Here is a 16,421-nt window from a genome sequence, read left to right as displayed (position 1 = left end):
AGAAAATTTAACAGATAAAAATAAACTTACTGCCAAAGAAGAGCTGCAGGGACAGGGAAGGGTACAAAGTCAAATATGTTGGTTACTTGGTACCAGAGATAAGGAACAGAGTCAGAAAGAAATTACGAGGCAAGCATGTGGCCTCTGGAGCACTAGCTGGAGAAAGCACACTTCCCGGAAGCCACAACGAGCTAGGTGGTCCGTGCGTCCCACGCGGCCAGCCTGTGCGGACGTTCGCAAGGCTGGTCACACACTCGAGGGGTTCTGCTCCGAATAACTCGAATGTCAGGTTCCGGGGCGGCTTGGGCCTTGGACACCCCACCCTCGACAAGGCGCACCCGACTTTTCCTGTAGAACCGATGGCCTGAGACACGCACCTGGGCACCCCTGCCCGGAATAGGGGCGCCCCATGGTGGAAAGGGAAGAATCGGTACGTAAAGGGGGGGGATAGGAACCGGGGCGGGGGCTCAGGTCAGTGAAGCTAGTACTGGAGCGCCGAGTCCCGGGGACACGCTCCTGCCCTCGCGGTGTGGCTCTCAGATCACCACGGAAACGCGACTGGCCGGGACTAAGGAGGGACCGGAGCCCTGCCTTTCCCCCTCCCCGACTCCAGGGTTAGAGAGTCGCCTCCCTTCAGACGCTGGGCGGCGGCGGCCGCAGGGAAGCACTCCGTACCCAGCTCAGGCCTCCTCCCGTGACCCCCGGCCCAGGACGGTCCCCTTGGCTCTCACCGAATCCTTTAATGAGCTCGGTGAAGACCCCGGGGTCGCTTTCCATGAGGCACCACTCCCCAGCATTGCCCGTCATGGCCCCGGCCACACGCCGCCCCGCTCCACCTCCGGCTCCAGCACCCCCCACAATCCAGCCGCCTCCGGCCACTGAGCTCTGCAAACCCGCCGCTGGCTCGTCAACGTCACGTCACCCCGCCTACTTCCCGACAGCCTCCGGGCGCCGTCACCTGCAGCGCGACAGAGCGCGGGAGGACGCTCTAGCCACCCAAGAGACGGCGAAACTCTTTCTGGGCCGCGCAGGACCCGGAGCCGATTCGAAGGGGCCAGGGCCGCCGAGTAAGGGCGGGATTTGGGGCGCCGGAGGAGGGAACATCCGGGACTCTCGCCAGTCTGGGGCGGGGGCGGGGCACGCCCGGGAGGGCGGGGCTCGTTCCCGGGAGCCGAACCGGGAGACCCGGGCGGCGGAGTCGGAGCAGTTGCCACCCCTCAGGCTGACGCGCGTCGTCTTTCGGCGGCGTGGCGCAGCGCTTCTCCCGGTGGCGCGGCGGCTTCGGAGGGTCGGCCGCCGGGCACAGGTGAGGACACCGCGGGCGGCCGGTGGCCGGGTCCCTTTGTGCGGTCTGAGCGGCGCCGGGGACGCGCAAGGTCCGGCCGGTGTTCCGTGGCCCTCACCCCGCATCCCCGCGGCCGAGGCCGGAGCAGACGCTGCGCCGACCCGTCTCCCGCCCCGCCTCCGTGCCCTGCCGGCCTGGGTGGCTGGACCGACACCTCTGTTGGGCCGGGCCCTTCCCGAAGCCGGGATCGCTCCCGCTTCTACTTGCGGAGCTTCCCGCAGGCCGGCGTCCCAGGGGCCCGCTTTCCTCCTCCCCTTCCTTCTCCTCCGTTTCCTCCTCCCGCCGCTGCTGCGCCGAGAGGCGTTGCCCGGCCTCTGGGCTTCGGGAAGAAGGATCTTTGTGAGAAGTCCGAGGACGAATTTGTCCTGGAGGGAATGACGAGGGACAGGAGAAGATCCGTTCTGTCGTCGGTGGGGCTGATAGACAAGTGTAAAGGGGCGCGATGCCTCCAGGGCACATGAGGTTGAAAAATGCAGTGTGTTAATCTGAAAATATTTGTAATTGTCCTAAAAGATGCGTTAAACCAAAAATGGCTGTCTTCACTAAATCACGAAACTTCATACCAGGCCCTTGCAGAATAGTAATGTTAAAACTAAAATCTTTCAGAGTAGTAGTGTTTATGCATCACTCCGTAAAGCTCTAACTTCCAAGAAGGGCCCTTGGCTTCCAGACAAAAAAAAAAAAAAAAAAAGCTTTACTTGGTAAAACTCGGATTCTTTGCTTCTCAAGCAGGAGGACCTGTGCCCTGGAATAAGGGAACCTTGTCCTGCAGGACTATGTGAAGCTACGAAATAAACATGATACATTTTACTGAGAGAAACAGCGGCACAGCTTTTATATGAAAACAACCGTGGTTATATTATGGAGTAGAAGCTAAAATTTATGTCAAGGGTTAGATTAAAAAAAAAATTTGTTTGGAAACTTTCTTGAAGTTTGTCCCTGGGAGACGGTGTCTTCAAGCTGGTGGGGGGCGGGAGACGTATCTGTTCTGTTAAATATACTTAAATGGGAAAGCCTGTGAGGCACAGGAGTCTAGCCTTATTTCCTTATGAACCATGCCTAGAATGAGTGTCATCAGAGCCCAAAGCTGTCTGCAGGAATTTGCCGTATTTTCTTAATCTGCAGTATTGCTGTGAACTTGAAAATGGTTTTGGTGCTAAGTAACTATTGAATACATCAAAACTAACATTTGATACCCAACTGAACATGGTGCCTATTGTAGAAAGACCAAACTGAAAGTTTAGCCCTTGAAACAACCTATAAGTAATCAGAATGGGGGTGGGGGACGTGTGTGTCAAATTTCTTTAATTATGTTGTTAACATTTAATTCTAAGAGGTCACCTAAAAATCCAGATTTCTGAGTTTTTGAGAAAAATGAGAAGATCTGGCAATATGAGGCCCAAACTGCATGACGACCAGTTGGCTAAAAGGTGTATGCCTTCAGGATGTCATGCTGTCATGTCTGCTCCAGTTCCTCACCACTTTTTATTGCATCACCCTTGACTTGATTCGCTCGTGTCCATTTACCAGTCTGAGTGATACAGCTATCTGAATTTGTGACCGCCGTGTTTGCAGTATTATTTCTTTCAAACTGTCTTGCTCTCATAGATGTAAGTCAGCTTTGACTCCATTTAAAAAGGAATAAGCTACAAACTTGTTTGACCTCTTGGGATGAAAGGGAGCCGTTTCAAGTGACAAATGATCAAGAGACTTGGGAAAGATATTTAGATGTGTACATTCAAGAAGAATATAGGAATCCTTAGAAGTAATATATTATTAGCACTGTTAAAAGTTACTATAGATGTTCTAGTTCCAGCGAATAAGAAGCAGAACTAGTGCTATTGCATACTGTGTATTACTGCCATTCAGTGACTTTGCATTCAAAATTAGGAAAAAGTGAAGTGGGCAATGTATAAAATATCCACAACCAATTTCAGAGTGTGGCCGTGCTTTTAATGATATTGTGATCTGTTTGATTTCTTCTCAAAATTTTGATTTATAGACGTTTAATACAACTTTAGCTGTATTACATTTCCTTGGAGGGGTGTTGCTTTAAGAGCACCGAATAGGTCAGGCCAACTGAAAGAAGAATTAACTATCTTTTGTTTGTTTGTGTGTTAATCTGGATTTACAACACTTGATTATTCAGGAGTGGATTAACTGATGACCAGGCTTTGACCTCACTCACTGCCCAACTGCCTTCTAAACCACTGACACTGGAGCTTAAGCTTTGAGAAGGGGGATGATGACATTTGGGGAAGGAAGAAATTAAGGTCCTGTATATGTATGTCTGTGTGTATCTCAAATTTCTTTCTAAAGACAAATATAAAAAATGTGGGGTTAAATATCACTTAAATTCTTATCTATTTAAATAACTTTACAAATATATTTCACCTAGCCAATTTTTAATTTTTTTTTAATAACAGCTTTTTGAGTTAGAATTCACACATCACATTCAGTGAGTTTTAGTATATTCACAGTGTTGTGTAACCATCACCACTATCTAATTTCAGAACATTTTCATCACCCCTAAAGAAACCCCTTACCACTTTGGAGAACAATATAGCAGGTCCTCGAAAGGTTAAATATAGAGATATCATATGATGCAACATTTTACATTCCACTAGCAGTATATGAAGGTTCTAATTTCTCCAAATCCTCACCAACACTTATTATTGTCATTTTGATTATTGCCATTCTAGTAGGTGTGAAGTGGTATCTCACTGCAGTTTTGATTTGCATTTCCCTGATGACCAGTGATATTCAGCATCCATTCTTGTGTTTGTTGGCCATTTGTATACCTTCTTTGAAGACATACCTATATAGATTCTTTGCCTATTTTTTAATTGGGTTATTTATCATTTTATTATTTAGTTATGAGTTCTTTGTATATTATAGACAAAAATTTCTTATCATATGTATGATTTGCAACTATTTTCTCCCATTCCGTGGGATGTCTTTTTTGCTTGCTTTGTGGTGTCTTTTGAAACAGTTTTAAATTCTGATGAAGTCCAGTCTATCGTTTTTTTTCTTTTGTCGCTTACACCTTTGGTGTCTGTATTTTGAGATCGACTCAGTTCAGTTTCAGAGTTAGCATCAGATCCCCCAAGTGAAAGGGCAGGATCCCAAACAGATTGTCCTTACTTCAGACAACAGCTTCAAATAAGGTCCCAGTGCACCCAACTAGGCTTCCCACAATGCGCTCAGGGTCAGTACTTCACTAGAATGACTGAACTCACTAAAAGCACCATCCTTATGATTACAGTTTTGTTATAAAGGATACAGCTCAGGAACAGCCACATGGAAGACACACTCAGGCCAAAATCTGGAGGCAGTGGAGGGATTCCTTCTGTTTGTAGAATCCTGGCACGTCACCGTCCCAGCACATCAGTGTTCACCAACTGGGAGTCTCCAGTGCTGAACTTTTTTTTTTTTTAAGATTTATTTATTATTTATTTATTTTATTTTAGTTATTTTTGGCTGCGTCGGGTCTTAGTTGCGGCATGTGGGATCTCTCGTTGGGGCGCGTAGGCTCTTCATTGTGGCTCTCAGACCTCTCTAGTTGTGGCGTGCGGGTTCCAGAGCGAGTGGGCTCTGTAGTTTGCGGCACTCGGGCTCAGTAGTGTGGCGCACAGGTTTAGTTGCCCCACAGCATGAGGGATCTTAGTTCCCTGACCAGGGATCAAACCCGTGTCCCTTACATTGCAAGGTGGATTCTTTACCACTGGACCACCAGGGAAGTCCCTCCGCTGTACTTTGATGTCCAGAGTTTGTATATGGGGTTTCATGACTAGGCATGATTGATTAATTCACTGACCCTGTGGTTGAGGTCAGCCACCTGCCTTCCTTCCCTCCTGGGAGGTTGATCTGGCCTAAAGTTCCAACCTTCTAATCAGATGATTGGTCTTTACGTGACCCCCAACTGGAAGCAATCCAAAGACCCAGCATGAGTCGCCTCATTAGCATAACAAAGACACTCCCATCAGGATTTTTTTTTTTTTTTTGCGGTACGCGGGCCTCTCACTGCTGTGGCCTCTCCCGTTGCGGAGCACAGGCTCCGGACGCGGCCATGGCTCACGGGCCCAGCCGCTCCGCGGCATGTGGGATCTTCTCGGACCGGGGCACGAACCCCTGTCCCCTGCATCGGCAGGTGGACTCTCAACCACTGCGCCACCAGGGAAGCCCTATTAACTCTTTTTAAATTGAATAAAAGATTCTTTAAATTCTATAGTGCTTTACAGTTTTCAGAAGTTTCACATATATGATTTCATATAATCCCATAATAACCCTTTTTTTTAATCCTCTACCCCTATATTTCCCCTTCCCTCTTCCTTCTCCCCACTGTAACCACTAGTTTGTTCTCTGTATCTGTGAGTCTGCTTCTTTTTGTTTTATTCACCAGTTTGTTGTATTTTTTAGATTCTGCATGTAAGTGATACCATACAGTATATGTCTTTCTCTGTCTGACTTCTTTCACTTAACATAATGCCCTCCAAGTCCATCCATGTTGCTGCAAATGGCAAAATTTCATTCTTTTTTATAGCTGAGTAGTATTCCATTGTATATGCATATACCACATCTTATTTATTCATTCATCTGTTGATGGACACTGAGGTTGCTTCCATACCTTGGCAATTGTAAGTAACGCTGCTGTGAACATTGGGTGCATGTATCTTTTCAAGCTAGTGTTTTTGTTTTTTTCGGATATAAACCCAAAGTGGTATGTGAAGCCCTGTGAGAACCATGGACAAAAATCAGATATTCTTCTTTTTTCTGTTTTTTTTTATACAATTTTTAAAGGTTACACTCCATTTATAGTTATTACAAAATATTGGCTATATTCCCCGTGTTGTACTCTACATCCTTGTAGCCTATTTTACACGGAGTAGTCTGTACCTCCCACAAAAACCAGATATGCTTTATTATACCACTGTGTCTTATCACCTAGCCAATTTTAAAGTTAATTTGTATTTCAGCGCTCAGTGACAAAGAGAGCAGCTTGGAACATGCTGCCATTCTGTTTTTTATATTTCACTCTAAAAATTTGACTCAGGTAAATCTACATAAGCAAGTAGAGAGGTGCCGTAACTGTTAATGATGTGATCTGATCCACAGTTTTATGTTGCACCCTGGAAAGTATGTTCACAGAAGCATATGAAAAGGTGAAAATTTGTCCTGCAGAAGTATCGAAAGGGTGTGTGGTCAGGGTTGTCATTAATAAAATATAACATGCAAGGGAAGATTCCATTGGTATAGCTATGAATAAATAATTCATTTCTTATAGTAGGGATTACAAGGATTACATTTAGGGATTTCTTTTTTAGGCATCCTCTCTAGATTTAGAAGTTCATTTTTCTGCTTGCTTTACAAAAGATACTTGAATACCTAATATTAAACATATTAGAAGAACTTACAGAGAAATACTGTTCTCAGGTGACATTTTTACTCAGTACTCATTACTTTCTCTTTGTAACTTTTTCATATTTTATTTTTCTTAATTGTATTTCTATTACCTGCATGTAGTACATTAATTATTTTATCCTGGCTACAGAATTTATGTTAAAGGCTTGAATTATGTTTTTAATTGCATACATTGAGACTTATTTTCAAAGTAAATGTATTACAGGAAAGAAAAGCCAGTCATGCATAATACTTAGAAAAATGGTTCAGAAAATCAACTTTAATGCTGCTTAGTTATCCTTAAATATATATTAGGAATTACTTTAAAATGGTGTTCTAGAGGAGGGATACACAAATAAGGCCTGGTCCCTTTTCTCAAGGGAACCATTGATGTTAGCTGGACATGCTCACAAAGAATAATATAAGGGAAAGAACTTGGAGAGCAGGAGGTTTTGAGGTTTATATTGGGACCTTGAAATCTCACCACTTGGGCCTTGGTGCAGGAAAACTGGTGTAGTATAATCTGATAATTGAATGTCTTCTCAAAATTATTCATTTAACAAATACGACTAATAAGCAGGAATAGCCAGGTTGAGGTAACACCAGAGAGAGTGTGTTTTGTTAAATCTAAAGGAGAGGCCAGCAATGTCAAAAAATTTCTACTGGAATTAGCAATTAATGTTATCAATCTTTGAGAAGGCTCTTAGCCTTTTTGGATTGAAAGGCAGAGGTAAATGCCATATTGAAAAGGGGGTACGAATACATAGAAAAAGCAACATCCACTGCACCAGGAGTTTCAGCCTGTGCTGTACTCAGTCACTATAAATCTGTCCATAATGACTAATATAATATGATCATTTCGTCTCTGACACCACCTGAAGCCTAGGCCTGCACTGACATAAACTACTTTATGTCAGAGCTTTATTTGGAATATTGACACTGCTGTTTCCAGCACAATTCAAATCACTGTCCCCCTCAGTCACATTCAAAATGTGAGGCTTTCTTCCCAGCACTTATCTCTGCACCATTGTGTGTTCCCCCCTCTGAGACCCATCTTTCATTGCTCCCTGACTCACCCAATTTCCCCGCATTGAGAACTCCCTCAATTTCTTTACTCCTCTTTCTCCCTCAAACGGATCATTACCCATAACCTTCACCCTTAGTGAAGGAGATACTCTTTTGCTGTCAAGGGCTAGTCTCAGCCTGGATGCTCTGAAGCTTCTTTCAGGGATCTCATTCCCTCACTTACGCCCTTTCTCTGCTGTCTTCACCTCTCCAAATTGAACTTTGAACCTCAACCTCAGTGTCCTCTCATCTGAAAAGGTAAAAAGATTTTCCCTCTAGCTCCTGCCTTCTCTCTTACCTGCCCTTTAGAGCTTTGCTTCTGTGCAAGAGTAGTCCACCTGTGAAGTCTCTGCATCGCTGCACGCCCTCCTGACCTCACTAGAATCAAGCCGTTCCTCGCAGCGCCTGGCTGTGATTGCCTTTCCTCAGCGTTCCTGTTGCCAGCTTCAGCCTTACTTACTGGATTGCTGAGCATTTGACGTTACCAGCCATTCACACCGTGAAATTCTCTTCCTTGTGGCCTACAGTGCCACTCTCTCCTGATTTTAAGTCTCTGTGCCTCTCCTTCTCTTTCTTCTTTAAGGGGCCCTTTTCTCCTTAGCTATTTTTTAATTGTTAATATTCACCAGGATTCTGTCTTTAGCCTTCCCCACAGTATATAAACATGCTCAAGCTTGTATCATCTTCAAAACAAAATATCTTTTACCTTTGTTCCTCTTTAAGCTACTACCTTACCTGTCAGCATTTCTTTGCAGTATATTTAGTTCCTTTTCTAAAATTTCAAGACACAGAGCAAGATTTCATATACCCCTTCCTGGAATGTGTTCCCCAAACTTTATATGCCAGTTTTTCAGTCTTCCTGGATTATTGAGCAGACAGCATTATTTTATCTTCCTCTGCTCATTCACTTTTCTGTTAAAGCACTTGACTACAGTTTGCTTTGTATTATGTATAAATTTCTACCTCATCAGATAGACTGTGATTTCCCTGAGGGCAGGAAAAAAAGTTTTAAAAATCTTCTTAATGGAACAGAAATATCTTTCATGCCTTACACACAGTGTGCAGTAAATGCTGGTTGAGGATTTTTTGTTGGTTGATTGCCATGGGGAGAAGCCCAGTGCACTGTAGTGGCCCAAGCAGGAAACCTGAAGATAAACAGCTGTCCTATAGTGAGAGTAGCGGTGGACCGATAAAGTAGTGGATGATTGTGGTTACTCCCTTTGGAGGAGAAAAAGGGATATTGCTGCCAGACAGCTAGTTCTGGTAGCTTCAGAGATAATGGAAGGAGGAAAATGTGGGTAGTCACAGATGAAGTAAACTATAAATGAGCACTGTTGATACAGGATGTTAATCAGTTAGCATGCTCTCAGCTACAGGTAACAGAAAACTGATCAATGGCTTAAACAATAAGGATATACTTATGATACATTAGGACATTTCTAAGTAGGGCAGTAACTTGATGATATCAATGACCCAGATTCCTTCTTTTTTTTTTCTTTCTGGTGCTTCCATCCTTTTAAATTAGTTTGTCTTCTTAAACTGGCATCCCTATGGCTCAAGATAGTTGACACCACTTCAGGCATCATGTGTAGATGAGTATGTCAAGGCAGAAAGGGGACCATTCCTTTTTAAGAGCCCAAGCCCCTTTTTAAGAAGGAAGAAAACCTCATAAGTATTACCAGCAGACTTATCATGTCTCACTGGTGGGAGTTGTGATACTTGCCCAATATCTGTACCAGTCACATGACAAGAGGAATGAGAGCATCACCTGGGAACTTGTGATAAGTATGAATGCTTAGGCCTCAACCAGACATACTGAATTATGACAGAAACTTCGGGGCGGGGGTGGGAGTGGGGGTGGAACCCATCATCTTGTGTTTTAACTAGCACTTCAAGTAATTTTGATGCACACAGAGTTTGAGAACCACTGGCTTAGAGCAATCAGGATTCATCCCTTGGGGCTGGGGAATGTCCCTTGAAGGGCATTACTACCAGAAAGAGGATAAGAGAAGGGGGAAGGGAGGAACAGATGTTGGATACACAATCAAAAATGTCTACACGGTTATTCAGGAAGTAAAGGGAGTGCCATCCCCCGTCTGTGTCAGTGACTATTGCTGCCCCTTTTATTCTCCTCCGTCTGGTCCTCTAGACTCCATGCTGAGCTGCCTGCTCAGTCTCTGAAGCAACAAGCTATACCTCAAAAAGGCGACTTCTTAGCTCTTGCTTCTGATCGTTATACCACCGGTTACTGACCTTAAGAAATATTTTTAAATTAAAAGATTTCATGGCAGATTTCAATAAGCATAGATTAATAAATAATTTTCCTTTTTAGAATTTTCTTGTTTCTAGCTAAAAAAACATTTTGCTTTTCGACAGGTTTCCTAAAAGACAGAAAAATGGAGGAATTGGTAAACCAAATGCAGCCACTGAATGAGAAGCAGATAGCCAATTCTGAAGATGGATATGTGTGGCAAGTCACTGATATGAATCGGCTGCAGCGGTTCTTGTGTTTTGGTTCTGAAGGTGGGACTTACTCTATCAAAGAACAGAAGTTGGGCCTTGAGAATGCTGAAGCTTTAATTAGATTGATTGAAGATGGCAGAGGATGTGAAGTGATACAGGAAATAAAGTCATTTAGTCAAGAAGGCAGAACTGCAAAGCAGGAGCCTATGCTCTTTGCCCTTGCCATTTGTTCCCAGTGTTCCGACATAAGCACAAAACAAGCCGCTTTCAAAGCTATTTCTGAAGTTTGTCGCATTCCTACACATCTCTTTACTTTTATACAATTTAAGAAAGATCTAAAGGAAAGCATGAAATGTGGCATGTGGGGTCGCGCCCTCCGGAAGGCCGTAGCAGACTGGTACAATGGAAAAGGTGGCATGGCCCTTGCCCTGGCCGTCACAAAATATAAACAAAGAAATGGCTGGTCCCACAAAGATCTGTTAAGATTGTCGCATCTTAAACCTTCCAGTGAAGGTAAGCGTAAGATCTTCACGGGGGGGTGGGGGGGTGAGGTGCTGATATCCAACAAATAGCAAATTTTTATTTGACATAAGACAGTTGTGTAATATTTTCTAGAAATAGCCTTTAATTCTCAGAACACATTGATTAATTAATATATGTTTAATGCCAACCTGGAATTAAACACCTAGATATTAATGATCAAGAATCAAATGACGGATTTGCAGCTTGATATTCTAAATCTTAAAATGTCACCATGCTAACTAGAATGCTCACCCCCTTGATTATGGACTGTGAAAGCAGCATGGATATGATTAAAGTTGTAGGAATCAAAACGGCTCTTAGCCAATAAATGGCAGATAGCCAGGCTGTACTGCTTTAGCCCCTTTTTTCCCTCCCTGTCTTCCTAGGACATATGTTCCGTGGAACCTAAAGGCCACCCAAAGTAGTGCTGAACTTAACAATTCAGGACGTTAGTTGTCTCCACGCAGTCAGCCAGGGGTCATGGTAACTTGGGGCAGTTTTTCTATGTCTGTGGGAAGAGACTTGAAAAGTTAGTTGGGTCTACAATGACTCTTTAGTCCTTCTTAGAAGGGAAATAAGAAAAACTTTTGCACGGGAATAATTTTAAGTGTGAACTTTCACAAAATGAACATGTCCAAATTTGACATTTTTTTTTTTTACAGCAGAAGTGAAACTTGAAAAGACAGCCCCTCAGATGGGTTCAAATTTCAGTTCTACTTATTACTTTGTGTCCTTACACCAAGTAACTTTAAATCTTTCTGAGTTTCTGTATCTTCATCTATTAAAGAAGATAGAAAAGGAATAACTGTTAAAATTATTGTGACTAAATGTGATAGTGTGTATTACAATACTTCCACAGTTCCTGGCAGGGAGTAAAGGGCAGTGTTGGTTCCCTCCCCTCCCTCCCACATAGCTTGTGTAATGATACCTTCATACATAGTATCTCCTCAGTAATTCTTAATTTATCCCTTTTTTTTTTATTATAAATGGACTTTTTCAAATGAAGTTTAAGCAGTAAATTACTGCAAACATTTATGTGTATAAACACGTTTATATTTTGATTTTTTATTAGAAATTACATGCTTGTTTTGTTTACTTATTCATTCATTCATTCATTCATTCCATACGCAGCTTGTGGCATCTTAGTTCCCTGACCTGGGGTTGAACCTGCGCCCTCAGCAGTGAAAGCACGAGTCCTGCCATGGGACTGCCAGGGAATTCCCTACATGCTTGTTTTGAAGTAGCTGGATAATACCAAAAATATAATGCTGAAAGTAGTCTTGCCCTTCAAAAGAAATCTCTATACATAGGTTGTATATTACTCCCGATTTTTCCTAAATGTTTACTATGTTTTATTTTTTAAAATTTTATATATCTTCTTTGTTTCGGTTAAAAGTATATTGATTTTTTTCAGGTCAGTAGAAATAATTGCATGTGTACCATTATATGAATATAATTTATGTAGCTAGTCTCTTACTGATGACAGTTAAGTAGCTTCTGTTTTTTTTATACTATTACAAAAATACTACAGTGAAAAAACTTGGTTAATATAAATGTTTCTATCATTTCTGTAATGCCTAAATCCACAAAGAGGATATGAAAGTGGCCCCTTTCCCCACGTTTGAACACTGACTATTTACCAGTGTTTTTTAATCTTTGCCAATGATAGGTGAAAAATTTTATCTTGTTACTTGAATTTATGTATTTGGGCGAAAGCTCAACTTTTCATGTGCTTATTGATTATTTGTATTTTTCATGGATTATATTGTATCTTTTTCTTTTTATCTATCAAGTTGCTATTTTTAATATTATAAAAATAGCAATAATTATAGTCACCATTCATTCAACAAATATTTATTGAACACCTACTGTAGATGGGCACTGTTCTCAGAACTTGGAAAACCAAGTATAGGAATTAATAATTTATTATTATATACATTGCATGCATTTTTCCCCCATTTTTTTTCTTTGTCTTTTCGTTTTTTGATGGAGGGGGTTTCTGGCACAGTGAAGTTTGGAATTTTAATGTCATCAAACTTATCTGCCTTTGTTAATACGTTGTTATTGTATGTTAGGTTTAAAAGGGCCATTTCCAACCTAAAGTCATAAAAATATTTACCTGTGTTTTGTTTTCTTTTTTTTTGTGGTACGCGGGCCTCTCACTGTTGTGGCCTCTCCCGTTGCGGAGCACAGGCTCCGGACGCGCAGGCTCAGCGGCCATGGCTCACGGGCCCAGCCACTCCGCGGCCTGCGGGATCCTCCCGGAGCGGGGCACGAACCCGCGTCCCCTGCATCGGCAGGCGGATTCTCAACCACTGCACCACCAGGGAAGCCCCCGTACCTGTGTTTTTTTTTCCTAACATGTTCATGGCTTAATTTTTTTAACTTTAAAAGTTTCTTTAAATCTTTGCTCCAGTTTGAGGAGGCTGTAGGGATCCAGCTTTATTTGTCGATTGAGACACTATGTGGTGGTGTGGGCCTAAGTGCTAGTTCAAATTGGAAAAATTAGTTTCTGAATTTGTGCAAATAGTTATTCTGGGTTTTGAATTCTTGGTCTATAAATTGAGAAGTTAGTAGATATACCCTAAACTTAGTTCCACACATAGGATTCTTCAATTCTAGATTTTTGAGGGCTAGGATTCTTCAATTCTAGATTTTTGAGGGCAGAACTCATACTTGAAACCTTGTAATAATAGCAATATGTTTAGGTGTAGAAGATCCTTAGGCTTCTCAGAGCCTAGTGTTTGGAAACAAACTCTTAAGTTACCAAATAAGTAACTGAAATGTGTATTTAAACAGATAAAACAATTCAAAGTGTGATTCAACTAATCAGGTGTTTATTGTGTACCTACTGTGTGGCCAACACAATTCTAGGACTTGAGGAAGACAAAAATAATAATAAGACAAACTTTCTGAAAGTTTTTTTTTTTTTTTACATAAATTAATTTATTTTTGGCTGCGTTGGGTCTTCGTTGCTGTGCACGGGCTTTCTCTAGTTGTGGTGAGCGGGGGCTTCTCCATTGCAGTGTACAGGCTTTATGTTGTGGTGGCTTCTCTTGTTGCGGAGCACGGGCTCTAGGTGCTCGGGCTTTAGAAAGCACAGGCTCAGTAGTTGTGGCACATGGGCTTAGTTGCTCCACGGCATGTGGGATCTTCCCAGACCAGGGCTCAAACCCGTGTCCCCTGTGTTGGCAGGCAGATTTGTAACCACTGCGCCACGAGGGAAGCCCCGAAAGTTTTATTTATTTATTTATTTATTTTTGCGGCACGCGGGCCTCTCTCTGTTGTGGCCTCTCCCGTTGTGGAGCGCAGGCTCTGGACGCGCAGGCTCAGCGGCCATGGCTCACGGGCCCAGCCACTCTGCGGCATGTGGGATCTTCCCGGACCAGGGCACGAACCTGTGTCCTCTGCATCGGCAGGCGGACTCTCAACCACTGCGCCACCAGGGAAGCCCCTGAAAGTTTTATTTTAGTTGGAAAGAATAGAAAACATGCTCACATGAAACATTAACTCATTTAAGGCAATGTAAGATTTTGTACTAAGATCTGTAAGATAGCAAGAGTCACAATACTTTAGAAGTTCCTGCATGTTAGTACTAACTTTTGATCAAGTTATTTAAATCAGAGTTCAGAAATAGCACATAGGCTCAATCTGCCTTAGAGATGTATTTTATTTGGCCTGCACCATATTTTAGAAAAAAATGAACTCTTTCGCAACATCACATAAAAATCCATATTGTGCCTTCTTTTGAAAATACGGTTTTTTGGCAGCAGTGAGCCAAAATTTTACTAAAACATTTGTCAGGGCATTCTGTCTTTAGTTCACCACAGTGCTAACCACTTTCTCTTCTATCAGTGGCCTCGTTCATTTATTTACTTTACCTACCATTCCCCCATAGACCCTGGAATTTAATAATTCAGTCTGTCCCCTCCCCCCCTTTTACAGAAGTGGAAACTAAGGCTAGAAAGATCACACAGCCATTTATTGGCAATATGTAAGCTAGAACCCAGGTTTCCTCACCGTCCCCCAACTGAAAGCTCTTTCAACTATTGAAAGGAATTGTAGAAGAAATGAACACATTATTTTCCCTTTTTAAAAAGTTTGGCCTGTAATACTTTCTCAGCTATTAAAAAAAAATCACAAATTGCGTACCTACCTGTCTACTTCTACTTATCTCTACAGTTTATAATGCGTATTTATTTAGCAGCTAAAGGGGCAAGTGAATATGAGATTAATTGAAGTAGATCTGTACTTTTGTGAGTTCTGAGATTGTGGACCTTAGATAGGCACTGTGTACCAAAGGTTCTAATGCTAGTGCTTCAAAAAAATAAATAAAAGCTCAGTAGTGAAATGACTTAGGATATTGGAGCTTTTCCTCCAAAGTCTCACGCTGAAGCAGTTTTGATGGAATAGGCAAAATTAGCAGACTCCACTGGCTTAAACGTGTTTGTCATATCATAGAAAGTAGCATGTCGGCTTAAACTCCCTTGTATCTAGGTGTGCCTTTCACATAATGCGTTCTCCATAACATGTCCTGTTCTTTACCTTATAATCTTACATGCCTTTTTAATTCTTTATTTTGTTACAGGACTTGCTATTGTTACCAAATATATTACAAAGGGCTGGAAAGAGGTCCATGAAATGTATAAAGAAAAAGCACTTTCTGTGGAGACTGAGAAATTATTAAAGTATCTGGAGGCTGTAGAGAAAGTGAAGCACACAAAAGATGAACTGGAAGTCATTCATCTGATAGAAGAACACAGACTGGTTAGGGAGCATCTCCTAACAAATCACTTAAAGTCTAAAGAGGTAAGCAAATTATAATATGTTAAAGCATGTGATTAAACATGAGGAACTTATGCTGTGTATTAAAAGGATAAATTGTGGGTAATGCTTTTAAAAAATAATACTTAGGGCTTCCCTGGTGGCGCAGTGGTTGAGAGTCCGCCTGACGATGCAGGGGACATGGGTTGGGCGCAGGGGTTGGAACCCGGCCTAACGATGCAGGGGACATGGGTTTGTGCCCTGGTCCGGGAAGATCCCACATGCCGCGGAGCGGCTGGGCCCATGAGCCATGGCCGCTGAGCCTGAGTGTCCGGAGCCTGTGCTCCGCAACAGGAGAGGCCACAACAGTGAGAGGCCCCCGTACCACACACAAAAATAATAATAATAATAATAATTATTTAAAAAAATTTTTTTTTTTTTTTTTGGTCCCACCACACAGTTTGCAGGGTCTTAGCTCCCCAAGCAGGGATTGAACCTGGGCCCCAGCAGTGAAAATACTGAGTCCTAACCACTGGACTGCCAGGGGATTTCCTAAAAAAAGTAATTTAAATATATCTTAAAATTAACGTTTATTTAAAACACCTAACACAATGCCCAGATGTAGTTGGCATTTTATAAATATTAGTTTCACTCCAGAAAATGTGCTGGTTAATTTGCCTCACTAATTAAAATAAATAAATAAAATTCTTATATGCAATTCCTTTACAAAATATACGTCACTTTCTTACCCTCGTAAAGAGCAAGTTATTTTATTTGATGAGCCTTTGACCAGTTCACACAAATTTTTATTTAGAATGTGCTCTGAACCCCCAAAGAAAGCCTTAAAGTCTATGTTATTAAT

The 16,421-nt window shown here is 42.3% G+C and overlaps 2 protein-coding genes across 5 annotated transcripts in view; one reads left to right on the top strand and one right to left on the bottom strand.

Annotated features, from left to right (window-relative positions):
• Positions 1–905, bottom strand: part of UCHL5 (ubiquitin C-terminal hydrolase L5) — a 61,324-nt gene extending 60,419 nt beyond the window's left edge. Inside the window, exon 1 of one of the 2 annotated variants that reach the window (XM_055084013.1) lies at positions 732–905. In XM_055084013.1, coding sequence (XP_054939988.1) covers positions 732–807 — 76 coding nt within the window. In that variant the 5' untranslated portion in view covers positions 808–905. The remainder of the gene's footprint in view (positions 1–731) is intronic. The other variant, XM_055084014.1, reaches the window with a different exon arrangement.
• RO60 (Ro60, Y RNA binding protein) overlaps positions 344–16,421 on the top strand; it is a 26,891-nt gene continuing 10,813 nt past the window's right edge. Inside the window, exons 1-3 of one of the 3 annotated variants that reach the window (XM_024130701.3) lie at positions 344–430; positions 10,187–10,786; positions 15,384–15,604. In XM_024130701.3, the coding sequence (XP_023986469.1) occupies positions 10,207–10,786; positions 15,384–15,604 (801 nt within the window). In that variant the 5' untranslated portion in view covers positions 344–430; positions 10,187–10,206. Of the gene's footprint in view, positions 431–987; positions 1,068–1,132; positions 1,307–10,186; positions 10,787–15,383; positions 15,605–16,421 lie in introns of those variants that run through there. The other 2 variants (XM_028488302.2, XM_007116793.3) reach the window with 2 other exon arrangements.

Source organism: Physeter macrocephalus, chromosome 4 (genome assembly GCF_002837175.3).
Source record: "Physeter macrocephalus isolate SW-GA chromosome 4, ASM283717v5, whole genome shotgun sequence".
NCBI classification, from domain to species: Eukaryota; Metazoa; Chordata; class Mammalia; order Artiodactyla; family Physeteridae; genus Physeter; species Physeter macrocephalus.
This window is presented reverse-complemented; position numbering and strand designations above follow the sequence as displayed.